The 25,636-nt window shown below is 41.7% G+C and overlaps 1 protein-coding gene across 1 annotated transcript in view; it reads right to left on the minus strand.

The window, feature by feature from the left end:
* LOC120239523 (serotransferrin-like) overlaps window positions 1-25,636 on the minus strand; it is a 61,667-nt gene that overhangs the window by 23,798 nt on the left and 12,233 nt on the right. The window contains 12 exon segments of the mRNA XM_039243839.1: window positions 501-583; window positions 4,774-4,851; window positions 5,704-5,798; window positions 6,579-6,739; window positions 6,741-6,837; window positions 13,638-13,827; window positions 15,030-15,214; window positions 18,410-18,474; window positions 19,642-19,786; window positions 22,126-22,284; window positions 24,450-24,488; window positions 25,337-25,427. Of these exon segments, the coding sequence (XP_039099770.1) occupies window positions 501-583; window positions 4,774-4,851; window positions 5,704-5,798; window positions 6,579-6,739; window positions 6,741-6,837; window positions 13,638-13,827; window positions 15,030-15,214; window positions 18,410-18,474; window positions 19,642-19,786; window positions 22,126-22,284; window positions 24,450-24,488; window positions 25,337-25,427 (1,388 nt within the window).

Below are 25,636 nucleotides of genomic sequence, written 5' to 3' on the forward strand. Positions count from 1 at the left end.
GGGCATGGAGGAGGGCACTTTGGGGATGAGCACTGAGTGTTATGTAGAAACTAATTTGACAATAAACTATTTGTAAAAAAAAAAAAATAAAAAAAATAAAAAATACTGTTTTGTACTTTTGAGCCATTAAATTTGGGTAATTTAGAAACAGAAATATGTAATGTTCAAATTAAATAACTTCTAGGATTTCACGTAGTTTTAAAATTCCTTTTTCAGATTTTAATAGTTCTACACATAATTACAATTCGTCCTCAAAGGAAATGAAAATTTTATTAACATGGTAAGCGTTAACTTTCTGAACACTCTGGAGAAATACTTTCAATCATCTCATACAATCCTCATAAAATCCTAGTAAAGGTGGGCTTGCAAACCAGAAATGGTCGACCCTTAGTCCATGCTTCCCCCTGTAGGGCACTGGACTGCCTCCTGAATACCACCAGGGCAAATATGGGTGACCTTGATATATAGATTTAGGCAAGTTCACTCTAAATCCTACTTACCTGGCTGAAGCCTTAAAACGTTCTAAGAATTGAAGTCTCAAGCTCTCATGGCCAGGGAGATCAATCAAGGTCAGGCTAGTACCCTAAGGATGGCAGAAACAACATTAAATGAATACTGTGGTCCTGATTCACATTCACAACATAAACTTTTCATATCAGATTTCCAGTACTAGAACAGTGTCCAATTTATTAATGAACCAAAGAAATGTTCACCATAATTAATTAATCAAACAAAAGTTCACAAAGCATCTTCTATTTATAAATCATTAGTAGAGGCTCCAGGGATTTAACAGTGAGCAAAAACAGACATGACCCTTGTTCCAACAGGGTTTATAATATATAATATAATAAAAGATCAATACAGGGGTGCCTGGGTAGATCAGTCTATTAAGGGTCCAACTCTTGATTTCAGCTAAGGTCATGATCTCATGGTTCGGGAGACCGAGCCCCACATGAGGCTCTATGCTAACAGCTTGGAGCCTGCTTGGGATTCTCTCTCCCTCTCTCTACCCTCCCCGACTTGAGTGCTCAGGTGCTCTCATGCAGATGTGTTCTGTCTCAAGATAAATAAATAAACTTAAAGTCTAAAAAAAGACCAACATTATTTAAAATTACATATAAATGTAAAATTACAACTTTGATAAATGCTCTGAGGGTACATAAGAAACCTGACCTGTGGGGGAAGTCACAGAAGTGTGGTCCATATGAGGCTGGGGAAATATACCAGTATGAATAAAAACAAAAACATGTGAAAATATTATGTAGAAACTAATTTGACAATAAACTATTTGTAAAAAAAAAAAAAAAAAAACATGTGAAAATAGTAGTAAATGTTCACAAAGTAAATAAAGTAATAGATGACCTACACTTTATCTTGGCATGCTACCATTACAGGGATCCCCAATCTTTGTAACAAAACATTCCTTTACATTTCCACTATAATTTTTAAATATGTCGAGTAGACACACAACTTATTTGTTCCAAATGTCAATATTTTGTGTCAAACATTGAAATAGGGTGGGGCTGTGTCCCTCCTAAGTTGACTAATTAAGCATCCACTTAAGGGCTATTCACTCCAGGCCTTGAGCTCAGGTTCAATGTGGATATGGCTTTGCTCATAGACTCTCTGCTATAATCCTGATACACTGATCAGGCCCATGGAACCTTTCTCCAAAGTTCTACCTTATCCAAAGCCAGCCATAACCACTGTTCAGCAGGAGGGTGTCGGTGTCATGCACAGATGTGACATAATTACAGCTGGATTCATTATGACCTGTCACTTAGTCTGTGTAGTCTTTTATGGGTAAAGTTATGTGTGCTAGCTTTAATTAAAAAAAAAAAATACTGTTAAGAGTCTAGAGACCTCAGGTTGGGACCCACTACCACATTTTATAATCAGCACTACACCACTATAAGCAATTCAGAAAGAATATTACTGATACATTGAGAGAGGACTAGATCTAAAACATACTGGGGCGGGGGAGAGGGAGGGAGAAGTAAAAGTAAAAAAAAGAAGGGAGGAATGTTCTACATTCCAAACAAAAATATGCAAGCTTCATACATAATGTTAAGTTTTCCAAAAGCTGTATTAAAAAAGTAAAAAAGATATATGTAAAGTTAATTTTATATTTAACCCAATATATCTAAAATATCTTTATAACATGTAAAAAATAAAATCAAGAAATTATTGACATTTTACTTTTTTTTCCCCTCATGCAAAGTTTAAGATCTGGTGTATACTTTACACTTACAACACCCCTCAATTTGGACTAGTCATATTTGAGGTGCTCAATAGTTACACATGGCCAACGGGTATTCTACAGGTTTAAAGTATACCCTGGGGTATCCCACTTAAAAAACCTGGCACAAATGCTCCAAGAATTAAAGAGCTTCCAAACCTGAACTTTCAAAATCTAAAATCTTGAGAGTTTAAAAAGGACTGGGATAGAAAGAGTGCTATTATTGAAAAATGAAAAAAATTTCTGTAAGACATTTAAAAGAATGTTTCTTCATCTTTGTTTACAATGTTTAATTCCAGAGGCACCAGAAAAGGAGAAAAGGTCTCTAAGATAACCATTTTAACTTATCCATCTATATATCTACCCTCCAACCAGCCCCCTAGCCTTTCCTCCACTCACCAAATACTTATCACGCATTATAATCGATTTGGCAGTCACTATCCACATTCCGGGACTACATAGATAGACAAAAAGTCCTTTTCACAATTCCTTACTGGTATTTTTGAAATATACTCATGTACACTCTTTAAGATAACCATTGCAACATTGTAAAAGCAAAAGATTATAACAAACTAAATGTTCATCAAGAGCTTTTTAAAAATTTTATTATATATTTTATTTAACTAACATATTATTAAATATGATGTTGATATTAGTGAAAATATCATTTCAAAATGTAATCAATATAAAAATTACTCATGAGATATTTTATCGTTTTCCACACTAATTCTTCAAATCTCCATTTGATTTTTTCTTAGTTAACTATCAAGTTGGTTTCTGTATAACAGCCAGTGACCAGAACTCTCATTAAATCAGAACTTAACTGAATGGTAGTCACCTAATAGAATGCTGTGCAGCTCACAAATCAACCAGGCAGCATTGTGTGTATAAATGAGGGAGAAAAAACCCAACAACATCAGTCATATTGTTAAAAAAAAAAAAAAAAAAAAAAAAAAAAAAAAAAAAGTGGGCAGAACAGACTATTAAAAAAGAGGTACCCGGGCAACTCAGTCGGTTAAGCATCTGACTTTGGCNTTTGATTTTTTCTTAGTTAACTATCAAGTTGGTTTCTGTATAACAGCCAGTGACCAGAACTCTCATTAAATCAGAACTTAACTGAATGGTAGTCAACAAATAAAATGCTGTGCAGCTCACAGATCAACCAAGCAGCATTGTGTGTATAAAAAAAAAAAAAAAAACACAACAAAAAAAAAAAAAATAAAAAAAAAAAAAAAAAAAAAAAAAAAAAACAAGAAACAGTGGGCAGAACAGACTATTAAAAAAGAGGTACCCGGGCAACTCAGTCGGTTAAGCATCTGACTTTGGCTCAGGTCATCACCTCAGAGTTTATGAGTTTGAGCCCTGCATCAGGCTCTCTGCTGTTAGTAGAGAGCCTGCTTCAGATCCTGTCTCCCTCCTTGTACCCTTTCCTCACTCACACACACACACGTGCGCTCTCTCAAAAATAATATTTAGAAAAAAAGAAAACAATTGAAGTCCCTGGCTGGCTCAGTTAATGGAGCGTGTGACTCCTGATCACGAGATTGTGAGTTTGAGCCCCAGGCTGGGTATAAAGATTGCTTCAAGGGGCAACTGAGTTGCTCAGTCGGTTAAGAGTCTGACTTTGGCTCAGGTCATGATCTCACGGTTTGTGGGTTCAAGCCCTGTGTTGGGCTCTGTGCTGACAGCTCAGAGCCTGGAGCCTGCTTTGGATTCTGTGTCTCTCTCTCTGCCCCTCTTCTGCTCACACTCTATCTCTGTCTCTCTTCTTCAAAAATAAATAAACAAAAAAAATTAAAAATAAAGACTGCTTAGAAATAAAATCTTTAAGAGAAAAATTAAAGGGTACACAGATACATGTGCATATACATAGACCATCTGAAGGGTACACAGTAAAATGGTAAGTTATTACCTCTAAAGAGAAGACCTAGCAGGGACAGGAAAGGCAAAATTACTTTTCACCAAATAGTCTCTTATTTTATAAAAATGTTTATTTATTTGAGAGAGAGAAAAAACATGAGTGGGGGAGGGGCAAAGAAGGAGACAGAAGAACCAAAGTAAGCTCTACTCTGACAGCAGAGAGACTAATGCAGGTTTGAACTCACAAACTGCAAGATTATGTACTGAGCTGACATCAGACACTCAACCAACTGGGCCACCCAGGTGCCACAAACCAAATATTCTTTTTAGCCTTTTGAAATTTTGTCCCATTACATATATTACCTATTCAAAATAGAAAAGATTTAATGCTCACCCTTAAGAACTCACGGTAAATTTAGAAAGAAGACAAAGCAAAAACTAATAAAATGTGATGTAACATGAGTGTGCAGGAGGTACACAGCAGGGGATGGTATGATTAAATCTGGGGCTTGGATGACTGAGAGCAGAATATGTCACGTGGACTCTATTTATCCATAAAAATAAGGTATGAATGGTACCTACACCCTTAGACTAATTCATCCTACAAATGTCCTTTCCTGACAGACCAAAGTAAAGTAAAGTTGTCAGACTTCAAACATTCTAGAACTCCTTACCCTGGTATTGTTGACTCTGTACAGAGCAGAGCTGTCAGTGATAGACGTCTGAGTGTCTCTGTAAAGGCCAGTTAACAACTGTTAAACAAAAACAAAAAACAATATGAGGAAGATCAGAGTAAATATATAGCTAATCTAAAGAAACTAATTTTGTTCTCTCTGATGGGTCGGGTCAAATAAAGGAGTATTTCTTGCAACAAGTGAAAAGGACTATATTGTTTTTCCCTTGTAGAAAAATCTATAATTAATTGCATCTTCATTCCCCTCTCCACAATGAAAGGATGGGGTGGGGGCGGGGGGGGGGGGACTACTTTCAAATGGTTAGTGGCCAAATTTACCAACATTCCATAAACATTTTTAACCATCACAAATGACTATAAATTATATTTCTGTAGTAGAAAGGAAATAATTTATCCTCTCAAAAGGAAGAATAAGAAGAAAACTTCTGCTATGCTCTGTAACAAAAAATCGTTTAAAATACTAATTAAGTATTTGTGAAAAGATGGCTAAGTAGTCCAATATGTCAAAGAATCAATCTTTTAAAAATTTTCCTTAACAAGTTCTCAGAAGAGTCTGTTACACAACAAATTATACACCCTACACACATCTCTGTCTTTTATCTCTTCCGTTCTTCTAGCATCCTTGGACACCACATGAGAAGGGTTACATAAAACCCTCTAATGGGATAAGGACTAAATATCAGTGTATGGCAAGTGAAAGAAAATAGAAATGGCCAAAAATATGCAGTTTATGAGTTTTTCAAGAGTCTTATCAAGTTTTTCAAGTCTTTTCAAGTGAGTCAAGAATAACTCCCCAAGTTATCAGCATCCATCAGCCTCCTTTCCAAAATGAACTATGACCTCCTAGCAATATCTGGATGGCCTAAAATTTCCCATTAAGTTTAGGAGAGAGGTAAATCAAAGCATTTACTCTGACAAAGAGCAATGTTTTCCCAGAGTCACAAAGGCCGACAAGAAGAACGGCTCTTTGACTGCTCCTTCTGCTCCGGATGAACTTCCAGAACACTGTGGAAGAGAGAAAAACAACCAAAATTATGCCTTGTAGTATCAATAGTACACCTGTATGATTGGGGTAGGGAAGTTAATAGAAGTCTACCACAGAACACCTCATTCTGCTGGACCTTTTTATTGTTTTTTTACCACCATTATAATCGTTATTGTTGTTGTTACCAGTGGGAAGGCCTGCGTTGTGTAAATGGACTTCTCGGTTCTTGGATTCCCCATAAACGGGGAATGTTATGCCCGCAGGCTTCCGACGTGTAACCTATTTATCACCGTCCTTGCCCCCAGCTCATGTGTAACTAATCGCCCAGTCTATCATTAGGGACTCCACTGAGTGCCAGCCACTCTCAACTGTCAACCTTCCTGTGTCTACATCCCCTATCCCGACTGTGGACTCCAGTGCAATCTTGTCTTACTAACTGTGTATTCTCAGTTCCCAGGACGCAAACTCGGAGTGAAGAGCCCGAGAGTCTTAGTAATAAGAGCAAAGAAAGGAAGAGAGGGTGGGGTTAAGGACCACGCGCTCAGGCATAAAAGGAGTTGAGGAAGGTAGAATAACCCGTGCTCCCAAGGGCCAGGCCGTCGAAGGGTCACAGGACATCCTCTTTAACGCTGCACTACTCCTGCTGCTTCAGGTAACAGGGCAGGCTGGTGTAAGAAGTAACTCTGCCTCTACAGATGCCCCCCAGGTGCCTTCGCAGCCGTCAGCGGTCTGCAAAAGCCCAGTCCAAACCCGGAACCTCGCCCGCCGTGCACCCGCCAAAACCACCGTCCTCTCTTTACCCAGCGTCAGCAGCACCGCGAGAAGCGCCACCAGGACTGACAGCAGGGTCGGGTCCCTCTGCTGCAGCTCTTGCCGCAAGGAGTCTAGGTAGGGCTGGAACGCGCCCCTGACACTGTCGCCATTCCCCACCCGCCGCGAGTCCGCAGAAGCCATGGCCGAGATGCGGTTCTCCAGCGTCGCGAAAGCAACGTGGCCCAGAGCTCTGCGCAGGCGTCCGGAGCGGAGCATCACGGGAGTGGTAGTTCGTATGTTGTATTTCTTCCTTCAGGAGCCGGGATCCCGAAAGTCCTGATGGGAGTTGTAGTTCCCATGGACACTTTCCACCCAGCAAGAGGTATTTCACGAGTGATATTCTTATGCCCTAATATAGGAGTTAAATGCCGTCACCCTCTTCATAGTTGTTGATGGAATGATGGATAAATAAAATGAATGGCTTAAGAAATCTGCATTGAGGATTTCCAGTACTCCCTTTGCGAGGTGAGTCTTGTGAGGAACTCAAGCACTACACAAACACTTCATCTGACTATAATAAGGCGTGGGATGTGACAGAGGATGTACGGCGCGATATGGGAGTACAGAAAGGGACACTTAGTCTATCATAGGTTCAGAGAAAAGCTCCTGGAGCAACGTGACGGAAACTGAGCGTGAGGGATGAGTTAGCCTCTGCAGATGTAAAAGGAGAGAGCTCTGTGTAGAAGAAAATAAGCAATTCCGTGTCCCCTATACCGTAAATCTAGGGCTGTAACTGAGATTTCTACATGGAGGGAAGCAACCAGGAAATCAGAGCGTGGGGTGGTGCTGTTGAGAACTGCAGCTGCCGTTCCTGTCCAGAGTGGGCAGCCACTATGCCAGGCAGATATATGGGACCAAAGTGGCCCGTCCTTCCAGTTTTTCCAGAGAAGCCAGAAAGGGAAATGTTCCATTTTTCAAATTTCACCAAGTCATGAAAAACATTGAAAAAAACAACGACAACGTGTCGCCCAAATAAAACACCAATGGGGCCAGAAGTGGCCAGCTTAGGTGCTACCCTTTTGCAGTCTGTCATGAAGCTGGTATCATTTCTGCAGAAGTGGCAGGAGATGAAGTAGGAAAGGTTGGCAGGAATGACCTGAAGGGATTGTGTGTTATGCTGAGGAGCCTAGACTTTATCCAGAATGCAATAAGAAGTGTCAAATGGGGGTAATATAGATGACTGGCAGATAAATGGAAAACTGTGATTTGAGAGAGGTGAGACTGAGGCAGGGAGACCAGCTGGGTGCTGATTCAGTGTTATGGCAAAAGATGCACAGGGTCTGAAGGAACAGAGGTAGGTGTGGAAAGGAGGCTACAGACTTGAAAGGTGTGTAGAAGGAAAATATAGAGAATGTGGTGATTAATTAATTATGCTGAGTTAAAAGGGAGGGTTATCAGGACTGCATTTGAAGCAGTTGGTGTGGGGTACTAGAAAGATCAGAGTGCATAAAGTGAATTAGAGAGGGACTTTGGGGCTGAGGGCATAACCAGAATGAAAACTTCTTCTGTTTTATATATATTGAGTTTCAGATGCCTTTGAGTGTAAGGAAATAGGTTCTACTTACATAAATGGGTTAGAAAAAAGCTTAGGGCGGAAAGCTGCCACCATGGGGCAAAAGTGCCCGAGGTTAGGTAGCCAGATACTGTGATAGGATCATGAGTATCTTGTTGTATCACCTGCCGGAGATTACTTCCCATCTGGTGCCAATGTACCTTCATCACAAACCCCACTTGCCCCCCCAGATCCTTTACTTCTTACACACACATTAATGATTACTATCTGATTATATTCTTCACATTCAACACATATGTAAGATCTTATTTTCTTCACGTTCACCACGTGGGTAAGACCTTGTTTTCTTCACGTTCACCACATGGGTAAGATCTTGAGCACTCAATAAATATGGAGATGAAACTCCTGTGCGGGGCTCTTGTCTCCTCTCGGCCATTAGCCTCTCTCATATTCCATTCTGTGTCCACTCTCTTACTGGACAAGACAGAATGAACTCCAGACTCATAGTCTGCCACATCTGAGAATTCTGAAATCTTATATTAAGCTGGTGGTCCAGTAAACAAATGTAAAGTTTCAGCAATAGGTGCTATATTTTCACCTTAGTGTTAACCATAATTTAATGTCATTAAAATCATGGAGAGAATGGAAAGTGAGGAGAAAGGAACATGCAGAGAAGCCTAAGAAGGAAAAATCAGTGACAAAGGGGTAAAACATATCCTGGAAGTGGTCAGCAGCATGTCTTGTAACAGAGGGGCTTGAATGAAAAGTGAGCTCAGAGGGAACAGTGAGGTAAGTGTGGGGGTAGGGGTGTGGTATGGAAGCAGAATTGTGGCAGACAGAGAAGAGAGTGGGTAATGAAGATTATTGTCAACACCAATGAGTGCTTGCTAGTGCCAAACATTGTTTTAAATAATTTTAATTTATTAATTTGTTTAATCTTCACAGTGATCCATTATTCCAATTTTACAGAGGCAAACTGAGGCGGGGGTTAAGTAACTTATCCATTAAGCCCAGGCAGTTGGGCTCCTTTATGCTTAACTATATGCTCTAGCATAGTACAACTCATTTTCCAGGCATTCCGTTGATAAATGTAGGCAATAGTCACTCCAGATTAAGAAAGGATTTTTAGGATGTGAGGCTAAAGAAAGTAAACTAGCTACTTTATTTTAAATTAGCATTAACAATTAAAACTATCAGAACTGACAATAATTTTCCCACATTCTCTTTTTTCTTTCTTATGGTCCTGGTTCCTGCTCAGTGTCTACTACCCAATGCATGCGTGCACACACACATACCCACACCCCTCTCCCCCACACACCCCCACACACCCCCACATAGGTCCTTTATAATAACCATTATTTCCTCTGTGAGGAGCAAAAATGCAGGGAAGGAGGAAGGGGCAAATAGGAGATTGCTCACCATAACTGTACTAACTGTATAAGAATTTTTGGTCAGAGCTATGTGAATGAAGAAGAGCTGCCTTGGTGGTAAAATTTGGGAATGACGAAAGAATTGTTTAACAAGACACAGACTTTTTTCCCCAGTATGTTTCCTGGGTAAAGGCAGAAGAAATGCCATTCTTAGGAATGAGAGCAGGAGGGGATCAGCCGTTTCCTGTCCTCTCACATCTCCATCAACACATGCTTCCAGGAGGTGTGTGGAGATGAACCTAGAGAAAGGACAGGCAGATACTGACTGCTGCTTGCTAAAAGTGCTCTGCTTTTTTATTCAAATGGCAAATGAAGAGAGTTATAATGACACAAACATAGTGAGACCATTTTCCCTCTCTTCCATTAATTAAAAATCTCATTCTCCAGACACATTTTTCCCTCTTCTTCTACTCCCAATAGCTCCAAAGCACAATGGAAATGATCTCAGACTTGGGGACACCAATCATGTGATTCCCATACTCTGGGTTACCTCTTTCTTTCTTTGGAAAAAAAAATGCTTAGATGATTTTTCTAAAAGAATTAAAATGAGACGTGTGACATATTAAAAATCCAAGGAATTATGAAAGATCAAAGAAAGCTACAAATCACGTCAGATTTATGCCTGTAGTATCTGATGAACATTACTTCAGACATTTTTCTGTACATCTATACTGATAAGACAGTCTAGAGAGAGGAATAAATCAAATAAGCAGAAATCATTTTAAGAGTCTATAGTATGCATAGCTGCATTTACAGTCACTAGAACAGTGTCAGGCTTGTGGTAGACACTCAGCACATTGTTGACAAAAATTAGCTTTGTTGGCTTATTGCAATAAGACCCCAGAGGAACTGTTTCAACCAAACAAATGTAAAGAGTTATTATAGGATTTAGGGTAAGGGTTGAGTTTAGGTGAACATCAAATAAGGCAGGGTGTTGATAGACTCAAAGCTGTGTATAAAAAGGTCAACATCAGGTCTTGACTGCAAAGCGGACCCAGCATTCTGTTAGAGATATGAACTACTGTGTCCAGAAATCCCCCATCTATGGCTCTGCCCGAATGTAAACTGAGGCTGTAGTAGGAGTGAAGTAATAAAGGGGCAAACTGGAGAGTTGCTTAGAAGGCAAAATCAACAGAACCTGCTGGCATTGGACACAGAGTGAGGGAAAACAATGAATTGAAATTTGACTCCTTGGTTTATGACTCCTGTGAGCAGATAGAAGACTGTGTCTTCAGCTGTTGTGAAATATATGGAAATGACAGCTGGACAGTTATGGAAGCAGGAGAGGGAAGGAGCAAGATGATCCCCTCTGTTTTCTATTTGTCGGGCTTCTGATTGCTGTGAGAACAGTGTAGTACAGATCCATAGGCAGGAAGAGGTAGGAATTTGGGAACGCTGGAGCAGGGGCCAGGAATACACTTATAGATGTAGGTGGCCCAGTCATTCACATTGCTTGGGGCTGGGGGGGGGGGTGTTAGCTAGAAAGTGAGAAGAGCATTGGATCAAGGAAAGAAGCCCAGGAAGATGTCCCTACAACTTCAGGGCTGGCAGGATGAGCCCACAGTAAGACCACAAATGGACAGAGAGGGATAGGAGCCAAAGCAGACAGCTGCCATGTCCGAGAAGTTGGGGAGAGTTTCCAGGAAGAGTGAGCAGTCAGCCATAGCAAGTGCAGTAAACAGACTTAAGAATGAAAGAATTAAAATTGGTTTTTACAGATGGCAGATAGGTCGTAACATTGGCCAAGGTAGCTGCAGGGAAGTGAGTAGAACAGAAAACTGATTTCTGTGTGTTGAGCTTTTAATAAGTGAGGCATGGAAAGAGTGAGCCTCCACCTTTCAGAAGGAAAGGAGATAGGGCAGTGACTGCTGTGGAAATCAGAATCAAGTGATAATTTTCAGATGTTCCAGGAATTCACTTTTCCAACCCGTTAGAATCAGGACCTCACATATACCTGATAAAATTCATTAAAATTTTTTTAAATATATAAATCTTCTATTTTTTTCAAGGCAAAAATAGCCGTACTCCACTGAACACTCCATTTCAATAACTCATTCAGCATTTTGCTTCCTGCCTCCTCCCTGCTAACACACACACACACACACACACACACACACACACACACACGCACAGCCACATACACTTGATTCTGTTACAGTGACCATGAAGACCCTTTTCAGAAAGAATTCCTACTTGGACTGTGGCTGTGGCACCACAATCAAAGCTGTGGAAGACATCAGATGAACTTGAGCTCTGAAAGAAGGGCACAGTTGCAAATGTATTTAGTCAGGTAGTATTTAAAAACAAATCCTTCCAAGCCAAACATTTAGAAAAGAATGAAGTTTTTAAAAGATAACACCAATAATAATTTTTATTTTATGCTCTGCAGAGGTACAACCGCCAAACTGCGAAGCCAAACAAACCACTCAAGCCAGCGGGACCCAAAGGGAAGCTTATGGGTATGGGTCACATGAGCTCCCACCTCCATCTGCTGTGGCTCCACCTCTTGAATTTTAATCTTTGTGGAAAGTACAGGCCTCCAGGAGTTCTGTGGAGCAGAGAAGAGAGGTAGGACAGTCAAAATCTATTTATATTTATTTTCTGTTGGGTGAATGAACAGTTAAGCCTGATACAAAACAGAATGAACAGTTAAGCCTGATTCTCTCAGACTCACTAGGGGTCTATGGGTGGACTAGGCCATTCTCCCAGTGGCCTTCTCCAGTTGCCTGCCCAAGTGTCTTTCCTGGGCAATACTGTGCACTAAGGTCCTTTGTCTTTCTGGGCAACACTGTGCACTAAGGATGGTAACATGGTTTTCCTGCCTTGTATCATCCCCCACCTGTGTCTTATAGGCAGGGTTCCCACACCTAAATCCATGTAGCTGGAAGGAGCCTGGTGGGACTCCTCTCTGACCTCTTTAGTCAGGTAAGGAACCTAGAACATGCCAGTTTCCAAGCTAGGGGCTGGTGAAGGAGCAGAGAATAGCAAACCCAGACTTTCTCCCCTTATGGAAGATATAGGTTAGGTAAATGTAACCTGGGTGCTCACAACAGTGGCTGTGGGTAAGCACGGTCCTTACGTTGGAACTATAGGAGCCTGGCACAGACCTGCTGAATCAGTATCCCCAGGGCTATGAATCAGTATTTTAAGGACCATGGCTCACTTGTATGCACACAGGAGTTAGAGAATAACCTCCCTCCATCCATATGTTATTCTCCCACATCTTCCAAATGACTTCAAGGGATTCAGTGATGTCCAGCATAGTTATAGTGCAAAGGTGTGTTTTATTGTGATTTTAAGTCTTAGAAAACTGGTGTTCTCAATGAGCAGTAGGTATAGCAACTTTATGGCTATAAAACTTGTCATTGTTCAAGTTCTCAAAAGCAGTGCTGTGTAAGGGAATTTTCTGTGATGATGGAAATGTTCTGTTTGCTCACTATCTGGAGCTACATGTAGCTACTGAACGCTTGAATTGGGCTGGTATAGCTGAGGAACTAAATTTTTAATTTTGTTTAATTTTAATTGATCTAAATTTTTAAATTTTGTTTAATTTTAATTAAATTTAAATAGCCATAGATATTTAGAGGCTACTATGTTGAACAGTGCAGCTCTATATAAAAAGGAGTTTAGTAGGGGTGCTTGAGTGGCTCAATCAGTTAAGCATTCCACTCTTGATTTTGGCTCAGGTCATGATCTCACAGTCGTGAGATTGAGCCCTATGTCGGGCTCAACATGTGGATCTTGCTTGGGATTCTCTCTCTCAAAATCAATAAATAAACAATTTTTAAAAATTTTTAAAAAGGAGTTTACTGCAGAGAATGAGCATTGGGTACATACAACCTCTTCCTTTTCCTAGTAATACCATGGAATTCTTCATGTCTGGGCAGTTCATTGCCTTAGTACCCTGAGCCTGTCTCCACCTTACCATCTGCCCCTACAGGAAGCGTTTCACATGTGCTGGGATTACGGTGTTCTCTCATCATCTCGTCTTGTCTATTGGACATCCCCAGAGGGCCACAGCCCACTCTTGCTTTTCTACTCACCACCTGGAACCCCACCCATGTTTGCTTGGCAGCTTCCCCCTTTCTGTTCCTCCTACTCACTTGAGGTGGAGCATTGTCTCAGGTTAGCAACAGCCGTGACATACTCTCTTCCTAAGTAAGATTCATATGTCGTGCCTTCTGGAAGTTTGGCCAAACATGTTGTGTCGTCCTTGAATAGAAGGTCCTTGGTGTCTGAGTGGAACATACAGAACTTGGTCGAGCAGTCATTTCCAGTTTTTCCAAACAAAGCCTGTCAGATGGAGGGAAAATGCATGAGGGCGTGTGGCAGGGAGCAGCTGAGAAGGCAAGGATCAGGCTGAGGGGAATGAAAGCTGGCAACCAGCCCTGGGGAAGAAAGGGAAGCTGCAGAGGATACCTCAGGATGTTTCCATATCCCTCGCTTGGCATCCACCCATTTTGGCCCTACTTTCATGCTTTCATGAGGCCCCAATGTCTTCTGTAGGGTCCATCCTAGTCTCACCTCCTCTGGGAAGTCCCTCCCACCCACCTAGTCACCCCTGACTTCCCCGATCTCTTCCCCACTTCATTGACTGTGGCCTCGGGGTCTGCTTCCAGGAACTGAGAGGACAGAAACATGTTCTTTCCAAGCTTTACTATCAAAGAAGATGTTAAACGTGAGCACAACAAGGGGTGGTACAGATAATTGTTAAATTTCATGTTTGACTGCATCTTTGATCCTGTCTTGGGCAAGAGCCTTAACTCTAGGCCTTGTAGGATTGTAAGTGAAATGATAATTACAAAAAGTTTAACGTTCCATCTAGCACCTAAGTAATGTTCATTAAATGCTCATTATTATTATCATCTACCTTAAGAGGACTCACGAAAATATGCTATCTTCATTTTGTTTTTTAAAGAAAACTAATGGCAGGCAGGAAGCTGTTGCTGAGGAGAAAGAGGAGCTGTTGTTTGTGGGTAGAGGATTCTCAGGATTAGAATACTCAGGCAGCCTCTCCCCACCCCACAACAAGGTTGCCCATGGGTTGCTTGTTCTCCCCAGAGGACAAGATCCCTGAGGATGGAGGTCCTGTGTTTTTCTGGCTGTTGAAATGGTTCTCAGTCTCTCTAAACAAGAGAAATACAGTCCACCTTTCATGACATATCAAGCAGGGCTGGGACATAGGATTACTCTCCTTCATTTTGAAAAAGGATAGAAGTAGAGAAAACGAGAGTACCACAGAGCAAGGTTAAGGGTGAACAAGAAAGTAGATGCATGGACCCAAGAACCAGTGGATCACATGGGAACTAATCTCTAGTGACCTGGAGATACAAGCAGACCTGGGCCTGGGAGATCCCGTTCCACAATCGACAGCCTCCCAATTCTAGTTTCCAGAAAGAGAATGCTGGAGTGGCAGCTGTGCTTAGCACTGAACTCCCCCAAATAATCCACACACACCCAGGAAGAAAGAATGGGAGGTCCTGGCTTGTCCATACCTGCTGCTCAATTAACGTCTCCCTAACACAAGCTGCCATATCTTTCCGTGAGACCACAGCATGGTTCGGGGCTCGGGCTAGGTAGCAGTTGTCATACTGTTCCACATTCTTCCTCGTGCCATCAGGACACAGCAGCTTAAAATCACCTATCTTCAGATTCTTAGCCCAATCTTCATTGTTTTTTCCTGGGGACAGAGAAGGTAGGTCAGCCACAGCTGATAGCTTTGGTCAGGCACCCTCACTGAGGGGACATAACCAACCCACTGGCATGTGAAGGACCTGACCTTGAGCCATTGGCCAGCAGAAGTGCACACACTAGGGTCACAGTGGTGTGGAGAGGAAGAGACACTCACATGTATATAGGTCCAATTCAACAGATTCAACACTCAACTAAGAATTCCTAATGACTACCCCTTCCAACCTGCACCACCCAACTAGGAGAAAGCGAAATATATTCTGTGGATGATGTTCAGAGACATCTTTAATTCTAGTAAATTCCAAAACATCTGGACTTCTTGCTTTAGCACAGGAAGAAGGTGACCCTCTGTGCAATGCAATCTGACATCAGCAAACAAAAGAACTTCCCCAGGGGCCATTTTGTAAGCTGGACCAGTGTTCTAAATCTGACATGCTCATACTGGTTCTACATGAAATGTGCACATGCTTCTCTGCATACAGGTCCATATCCTGTTCTCAGCTCCATCATTGTTTCTGTATTCTCCCTGAAAAAAAGAAAATCTCACCCATTTTCAAGGTTTCCACTCCTTCCTCCTGAGGCAATTCTCAAATAAATATAGTTTCCTAGTTTTTACTTCTCATCTAAAAGGCAAGCTTTTTCTTAATTTAATTTTCCTTTAATTTTATTTAATTGAACAACTGATGCATGAATTAGCTATCATTAAGCTGTACATTATTTATATGTAAAGAAAAAATACCTCTTTTCCCACTCTCCCTAAATATAGACTTACAGTTTTAATAGAAAACTCCAAATTGCTTGCATCTCTCTCATGAGTAACTGTACACATCTTTGCTCACCTTCTAACATTTATTTATCCTGCCCTTTCTTACCAGTCCCTTCAACTCAGCTCCCTCCAAATTAAACCCACCATCATTCTCTCCAAACCAATTCTGTTCTACTTCATAATTTAAGTATTTATTCAATACTATGTTGTCTGCCCTCTGTAAGACAGTCTTATTAGAGGGGGAAATAGCACACATACCAAAAGCAACAATTCCAGATGCAGATAATAACATTTTCTTTTTTACTTTTTTTTAAATATTTAAAATTTTTTTTAACGTTTATATATTTTTGAGACAGAGAGCAAGAGCAGGGGAGGGGCAGAGAGAGAGAGACACAGAATCTGAAGCAGGCTCCAGGCTCTGAGCTGGCAGCACAGAGCCTGATGCGGTCCTAAACTCACGGACCACATGATCATGACCTGAGCCGAATTTGGAGGCTTAACCGACTGAGCCGCCCAGGCACCCCTAACATTTTCTGTTTCTATTTCTAAACGCTATGTGAGCGGAGAAGCAGCTTGGTGAGATCATATTCATTAGGGAGAGCTGGCTGGAGGAGGCACAGTTTTACATGTGTAACCTGTGTTACACACAGACCAGGAGACTACGCTAGGCCCAATGTCAGGGCAGATGATAAAGCCCTCAAAAGGAATAGAGGCTGAAAGAGGAGTGGATTTTGAGAAAAATGGGAGGAGTTTGGACTCCTAGAGGTTAAGGTTGCAGTGCCAGTGAACTTTGTATATAAAAGTGACCACATGGCAAATAGAGACTCCAGGGTGTCATTTAGAAGGGAGGTTAGGCCTCTGCTCTACATTCTCCTCAGCGGGTAAGGCTTTTGGAGTCATCACAGGGTGCAGAGGTGAGACCTAGAGAGAGAAACCCTACTCAGAAGAGTACCAAAGGAAAAAAAATTAAAAAAAACAAGGGGTGGCAAAGAACCAATCTTGTAATACTCGAGACATAGGAAAAAGGGCAGCCTTTAAAGGAAAAAGCAAAAGTAATAGGAGAAAAGAAAGAAAAATTAGCCAACACAATAGTCCTTCAAGTAAGTACTTAGCAACTTCTGTTGTGCCACTTATCGTAGTGTTGGGGTATAAAAGAAGGGAAAAAAGAGCGAAAAGAGTTTCTGTAGCAACGGTGTATTACAGAATGAGATGAACCCAATAAAACTAGTCATATGGATAGAAAATTCTGTTGTGGGATGGGGTTATGCCACTGGGAAGGATTCTCAGAGGAGCTGGTGCTAAGCTAGTTCATTCTAGATGAGTTGCTGGGATGATCTGGGGTTTGGTGAAAGGACGTGAGAAAGGAAGCGAGGTAATACCTACCTGGACTGTAGCAGGTTAGTGACAGGCAGGGGCAGGTGGAGTGCTCATTCTTACTAACTTTTAAAAAACATTTTTGCTAGGTTTTTTTTAATGTTACAGCATCTAGTATCCACCCATTAGTTTTAGTTCCCATTGATGATTCTTGCTTGAAACAATTATTACTGTATTGTTTGGCAAATGATAGTGTTTTTAACTTTATAATTGCAGTATTCCTCCATTTGTTCTTGTTCTACGCTAAGGAAGATCTTTCCCTTCATCCTCATTTGCTTAAACAGGATATTATTATCCTGTATTCCCATTTTATTCAACAAGTCATTATCTTAATACCATTATTATTTCTTCTAGTGCTCAAAATGTCCCAGACTTGGCCAGTGGGGGGGGGATCCTTAAAAATGGCTCCTGTATATTTTGATATATCCCAAAATCTTCAGCATGATGTTCCAGGCTCACCTTATATCTCTCCTGTCCCAGCCCTAGAATCAGCTATTTTTCCAAGGGCCCCTGGCTCTTTCTATTGGAGAATGGTTCTAGAAGCCAAGATCTTGGTGTTCATCCCCACTGGTGTACTATTGTCTCTAGGTTTTTTTCAGTGGACCTAGCATATATTTGGAATATATATATTAGACCCAGAAATATAGGAAATAGTTTAAAAAGGACCTTTTGGGGATAATTCATGCTGTGAACATGGTGAATATTAAATGCATGTTAATATCAATTTCCTGATCTTGGTAATTATAATGTATATATGTAAGAAAATGTCCTCATTCCTACGAAGTGTGCACTGAAGTATTTAGGGGAAAGGCAATGCCTGCACCCATGGGAGGGTTCCTGGGAGAGAAATCAGGGCCTCTAGAAGAACCTCATGGTCTGTACCATTCTGCCTACCCAGGTGAACACTTCTCTCTTCACTGAAAAAACAGGCCAAGGGTCAGAGCTCTGGAGCCTTACAGAGTACATACACTCCACAAAGGCATCCTGACCATAAGTGAACCCAGCAACCCCAATTTGTGGGAACAGAGGAGCACACAAACATACCGTCAGTGTTCTCTATGACAGTCTGGTCTTTCACAAAGGCCACGTCTCCCTTCTCAACCAGACACCTGCAGAGAGTCAGAGAGAGAGAGAGAGAGAGAGAGAGAGAAAGAGAAAAGAGAAGGTCAGAGAGACACATCTGTTATTCAGGAGGGCCACTTTATAGATCCAGGGCTAGCCATCTGATACCAGCAATTGTGACTCCCATTCTATCACTAATCTTACATATTACTAATATAAGTAATAAAGAAAAGAAAACAAAACCTCCAATTAGCTTTGTGGTTATACAGTCTCATTTCCATACACTGAATGCTAAGTTCTGGCATAGTTTCTCCAATAGAGCTACAGCATTTCCCTGGAGATATTTGAGGGACAGTGTCCCAATACAGTGACTTCTTACTCACACTCTACTTTGTAAAAACTGGGAATCTGTGGACTGTGAATTGTATTTGCACTAACTCACAAGGTGGCTCTAACCGGAGAATTAGGATACCCTTTCTTTTCTACTTCACTACTGAGAAGTTCAGTTAGAATACCACCATTATTGTGCAGTTGATGGACTCATGAACTACTAACACAAGACCGAATTAGAAAAGACAGTTAAAAAGCAATAAGGTCATAAGGTGCACAGACATCTTTATATAAATAACAAATGCAGTTGGGAATGTAGGAATCATGTAAGTTACTTTTGTATATTTCCAGGTGAGTATGCCTATAGGTTCCCCAGAGGTGGGCGCCTGGAAAAGCATGAGCCAGACTCCTGACTCCTGTATTCAACCTTGGCAGGGTTTCCTCACCTTCGCAGTAATGACATTTTGAGCCATACCATTCTTTCTTGTAGGATGCTGTCCTGTGTGTGTAATATGTTTAGCAGCCTCTACCAATTAGAGCCAGTAGCACCCTCCCCCCAGTCCCATTTGATCATCAAAAACATCTCCAGACACTGCCAAATTTCCTCTGAGGGGACCCCTCCCCGCGCCCCCCCCCCCCCCATCGAGATCTCCTAATCTGCACAGTACTGTCAGTCTTTGCTATGACAGCCAGTTCTGGAGATCATGTCCTTGGGTGCTTGGATGCTCCTTCACACAGGGTTCAAATGTAGTTGCTAAATGTGGCACCCTAATACACGCAAGACTAACAGGCCAGGAACATAACAATCTCACTTGAGTTCCTCAAAAGCAATCTTGCCAGGGCTGGGTTTATCATTATATTTGTGTCAGGATTAAAAGACTCACCTGAAAGCCCCCGTGTAACCATAGTATCTCTCATGGCTATTGGGAAGACACTCCTTTCCTGGCATATTTGCCGAGCCAACACACAGAGCACAGAGACTGGAATTTCGCATAGATCCAGGAGCACAGCTCTGATCGAAAATTTTATCTGTGTGGAAAGACAAGAGGAAGTCAGCTCTTCCTGAACCAATGAGTAGCCTTCATCTAACACATAACAGGTGTGTATGGCCCAGGATAAGTGGAACATAATCATTCTGTGACCCCACGCCACCAAGTCAGGATCTGCCAGGCTCCAGGCTTTAAAAGAAAACTTAATTGACGCTGGGAATAGAAGTCAGTAGAGCATTACAAGTCAGGTGGAGAGGATTCCACGGGCTCCCTGATAGTGTCATCATTTATCTAAAAAGAGAAGGAAATGACATGAAAATTGACATAAAAGGGGATAAAACTGACATAAAAAGGTTTTACTCCCTGAGCTTGTGCCACCTGTTTTCAAGATTTTCCTTCCATTGCTACTTTTTAAAAGAGACTTTAATAGAATTTAGAACTCCAAACTCAATTAAGATGGGGGTTGCTTATTCACAGCTCAGCTGCTCTCTGATGGCTGTGAAACTTCCAGGAAACTCAGGAGAGCAGAGGTAGTGCCCTTGCTGGTGGGGAGCCAGAGCTTCCTGGGTATCATCCCAGCCACACTTTGCTTCCTCTCAAATTGCTGTCAGAGAACACCCCAGCGCAGAAATGTAGTCTAATCTCCCAGTCCTCACACACAGGACTTGTCTGGTTCATAACTGTCTTTAGAGGCCTTTCCTTTTAAAGCAGTTACACATATCTGGACGTGGCAAGGAGGAAGTACTCAGGAAGTTGATGCAAATAACCATTAGAAAATAATTTGTCTATGGTTAACTTACATATACATATTCCAGCGGCAGAACTAAACTCATACCTGAAGATACTTAGTGGACACAGAGAGTAAACTGATTTTCACCCCTTTGAAAGAGCCTGAGAGCTGGCAGTGAAACTGCCAAGACCATAAAGAGATTCAAAGATCCCACACACTCACATTACCTAGAAATCCCAGTGGCAGGGATTGTACTGTCCACCCAACAGCCATTTCCCCTTATTCCTTAGTCACAAAGATCTAGTTCGTTTTTTTTTTTCTCCATTATTTTTTATTGGGAGATAGTTGGGAGATGGTTTACATATTAGTTTCAGGTGTTCAACATGATTTGCTGTAGCAATATATTGCAAAATGATCCCCACGATAAGTTTAGTTAACATCCATCACCATGTATTGTCACAAAATTTTTTTTCATGTGATGAGAATTTTAAGATCTGCTTTCTTAGCAACTTTGAAAAATGCAGCAGTTTTATTAACTATAGTCCCCACGCTGTACATTACATTCCCAGGACTTATTTAGATTATACCTAGAAGCTTGTATCTTTCGCCCCCTCACCTATTTTCCCCATTGCCCCGCCCCCCCACCTTTAGCAACTGTCAATCTGTTCTCCATATCTATGAGCTTGGGATTTTTTAGATTCCACATATAAGCGAGATTATGCAGTATTTGTCTTTCTCTACCTAAATTCCTTCACTTAAGTATAATAACTTCAGGGTCCATCCATGTTATTGCAAATGGCAATATTTCTTCCTTTTTCATGGCTGAATACAAGTGTTTTATGTGTGTGTATATATATATATATATCTTAAACTTTCTTTATCTATTTGTTCTTCAGTGGACACTTAGGCTGTTTCCATGTCTTGGTTATTGTAAATACTGCTGCAATGAACTTGGAGATGAATATAATTTTTTGAATTAGTGCCTTCATTTCCTTTGGATAAATACCCAGAAGTGAAATTGCTAGATCATAGGTAGTTCTATTTTTAATTTTCGAACAAAGTTCTAGTTTTATTTGGGACAGAAACATGCCCAAATAAAAGATGACATTCTCAAACCTCTTTTACAGCTAAGTGTGACTGTGTGCCTGAGTTTTGAGCAATGAGAAGTTACTTGAAGTAATTGATTTAGATTTCCTGGATAGCTCCTTTAATAAAGTGGTAGCAGGTGGCATTACACTTCAAGTTGCCTTTATTCCTTGCTCCTTGAGGCTGCCTGAATTATGGATGTGATGGCTACCACGGTTGACCTTGCAGACAGAGGCCCCATGCTCAGAATGGTGGAGCAGAAAGAGAGAAGGAGCCTGGGCTTCTAGTGACCATAGCAGCCATGGACTGCTCACCTCTGGTTTTTTCATGAAAGAGAGAAGTAAACATATATTTACTTAAGCCTTTTGTGCAACTAAAAAGAACCAGTCTTATTTAGCTCCCCAGCCCTTGTGTCCCTTTTAGATATCTCCTTAAGGTTCATTTTAATCAAATTTTACTGTTTTAAAACCAGGGCCACAGCATTTTTGCACAAAACCACTCATTTCTAGAATACCTATTTCCAGCCTGGCCCTGATCACAGCACCCTCCCAAAATTCACTTACCAAATTCACAGCTGTTGATCCTGTTGTAGAGCAGGCCCATGGGGATGTTCCAGCCAGCAGTTCTGTCTACTGCAGTGTGGCAGGACTTCCTGCCTTGCAGATTGTTCCAGGTGAGGGAGGCATCTGCTGATGTTTTAACCACAGCCACAGCAAGATATCCTATAAGAAAGACACCAAAAAAGAAAGTATTAACACCTTTGGGCCTTCCAGAGTGTCTGTCTGCAATCGAAATCTGCCATTTCCCTATGGAAGCAAAATTATCCTGAATCATTCCTTCTGCCTTTGAAAGGGTCTTCCCGGGGCGCCTGGGTGGCTTAGTCGGTTAAGCGTCCGACTTTCGCTTAGGTCATGATCTCGCGGTTCGTGGGTTCGGGCCCCACGTCAGGCTCTGTGCTGACTGCCAGCTCAGAGCCTGGAGCCTGTTTCAGTCTGTGACTCCCTCTCTCTCTGACCCTCCCCTGCTCATGCTGTCTCTCTCTCTCTCTCCTAGAAATAAATAAAAAAACATTAAAAAAAAAAATTAAAAAAAGAAAGGGTCTTCCCAATAACTGACTGAGATGTAGCACCTGGATGGCTCAGTCAGTAGAGCATGCAACTCTTGATCTCAGGGTTATGAATTCAAGCCCCACATTGGGCATGGAGCCTACTTACAAGAAACAAAACAAGGGGTGCCTGGGTGGCTCAGTTGTTTTTGTGTCTGACTCTTGATTTTGGCTCAGGTCATGATGTCAAGGTTCATGAATTTGAAGTCCATGTCAGGCTCTGTGTTCACAGTGCAGGCCCTGCTTGGGATTCTGTCTCTCCCTCTCTCTCTTTGCCTCCCCCCACTCATGATCTCTCTCGCGCGCGCGCGCTCTCTCGCTCTCTCGAAATAAATAGATTAATTTTATAAAATTAAAAAGCAAGACTGAGATGAAGTACCAGTCATTCTGTCAGATGGAGATTATTCTGAACTTAAAAAACAAAATAGTAAGAAAATATCATCATCAGAGCAATGGTTGGTATATAAGTGGGTATAAATGCATAAAACTACTAAAGTTATAAGCCAGCAACTCACCATCCACTGTGGAATATCAGAGGAATGGATACTGAAGAACACATGTGACTCCAACATTTTATACAGTCAAATTAGGAAAGAGTAGTAAATGACCAGATAAACTGCAGGGAATATTCTGGCCATAAAGAGAATACAGGTTTGTACCAAAATAAGTATGTGAAGTAGAAAAATCAAGTCAACTGCCATCTGTAGCAGGAAATACATGCTACTCCTTAAACTGTGAATAGAGTATCAACTCCTGATTTCAACTTTCCAGTTTAATTAATTCAGTCAACTGTTAACACCAGAAAACAGAGAAGCCTTATCTGTGGAGTAAGATTTTCAGCTAAAGAGTCTGGCTCCTTGAATAAGGGGGAGAGGCTGAAAGGTTATACCAAGGAAGTTGCAAGGACAGACTTGTGCACTAATGGCTGGAAAATGGCTGTAGAGGTCTGAGCACTGGAGCTCTGGGACCCAGTGATCACCTTGGCCAGAAATTCAGTCTTGTTCCTATCCCATTTTTCTTTTTTTTCTTTTTTAAAAATGTTTTTTTATTTATTTCTGAGAGAGAGAGAGACAGCTTGAGCAGGGGAGGGTCAGAGAGAGAGGGAGACAAAATCCTTAGACAGGCTCCAGGCTCTGAGCTAGCTGTCAGCACAGAGCCCGACGCGGGGCTCAAACCCACTAACAGTGAGATCATGACCTGAGCTGAAGTCAGACACTTAACCGACTAAGCCACTGGGGTGCCCCTCCTATCCCATTTTTCTAGATCCGTCCCCACCAGAACATTAACTGAGAGCCAAACTGGCCTGAGTTCCTGGGCCCAGCCCTGGCTGGGAAGCTGGATAATTTCATGCTCCTTGACATCTGCCTGTGAGCCTCTCTGCCAGGCACATATAAGCAAGACTCCTGGTGCTAACTCTCATCTAAAACTGTCCAGGCCTCATGTAATACAAAGAGTTGGGAGTGGTGGGGAGGTGGGGACAGCGTAAGTTTGCTTGCTGGATATAGAAGCCTAGACAACTTGTAACCTTTGTGAGCTATTGGTCCACTTATGGCATCCTTAAAGGATGATATCACCTACTTAATAGGATTAAAGGAGAAATCCTGCATGTAAGTCCTAGCAAGTGTAAAAAAGTAATTATCAATTATCATCCTTCAATGGTTCTTTTGCATTTTAAATATTGGTCTCTTCTATTGCCTTAAGTACTTTTGATTTGAATTTAAATATACCTTACCCTTTCCCAAAAGTAGTAAGAAACTCCTGAGGTTACCAGTCCCAACTCACCTTTCTCTGGTGTGCTGTCACAGTGAGAGCCTTGAGTTTCTGGAGGAAAAAATGAAGAAGTCATTAAACATTTATTCATTGAAAGTCAGCCATTTCTATGTGCAGCTCAGAATTTTTTTTAAAAGCCAGGAAAGCAATCTACATATTACCAAGTTTCCAAACAGTCCAGGCTGTCTGGATAATTCAAGTTCACTTTCACTCACTGGCCTCTGCAAGTTAGCCAAAAATTGCCCATTTCAGGTTTCCTGCTCTGTTTCGACCTGTGGCCACAGTGGTCCTTGCCGGCTATACTTAAATCCCTACACTGAGACAACAGAAGTGATTTGGGGAAGCAAGAAGACCTTCCAGGAATCCCAGCTGAGAATCCCAGCTGTCCTCTGCAGAGAGGTCACTTTTATTTATTTAATTAATTTATTTTTTTTAATGTTTTATTTATTTCTAGGAGAGAGAGAGAGACAGCGTGAGCAGGGGAGGGTCAGAGAGAGAGGGAATCACAGACTGAAATAGGCTCCAGGCTCTGAGCTGGCAGTCAGCACAGAGCCCAACGCGGGGCTCGAACCCACGAACCGTGAGATCATGACCTAAGCGAAAGTCGGACGATTAACTGACTAAGCCACCCAGGCACCCCATGCAGAGAGGTCACTTTTAGTCAGAACTTCCCAGTTCCAAGCCTCCTATCCCCCTGATGGAAGGTATGATAGAAGATTCTGTCCTTTGAGATGACTGTGGGGATTAGAGATGAGCGGGGAGCCCAGAGCCAGGAAGTAGGAGGTGCTCAGTAAGTAAGAGCTTTATGGCCACTGTGGTGTGAATCAGGCTATGATTTTCTCATCTCTTCTCACTGGCCCAGAGGAAATAAAACACTCAGAGGCACCCACTCCACTTACTGTAGTTCTCTGCCAGAACAGGCACTAGACCGCACTGGCCCGCTATGTAGACGAAGCCTCCATCTAAGCTCATGGCATCAGCTTCTCCTTTCTGCAAAGACACAGCACGTTATAGCAGGTGAAGACACTGCCTCCTGTTCTACCTGTCCTTCCAGCTGCTTCCTTGAAGCAGCCTTCCTAGAACAGGCCATGAAGGCCCTAGGAGATCGCAGGTGCTCGTTCCAGACCCCCAAACGATCTATCAGTCAGGAACACCCAGCACAGAAAATAAAATGTACTCTCATTATCACCCAAACCATG

Source organism: Hyaena hyaena, unplaced genomic scaffold (assembly GCF_003009895.1).
Source record: "Hyaena hyaena isolate Hyena2069 unplaced genomic scaffold, ASM300989v1 scaffold_234, whole genome shotgun sequence".
Classification (NCBI taxonomy): domain Eukaryota; kingdom Metazoa; phylum Chordata; class Mammalia; order Carnivora; family Hyaenidae; genus Hyaena; species Hyaena hyaena.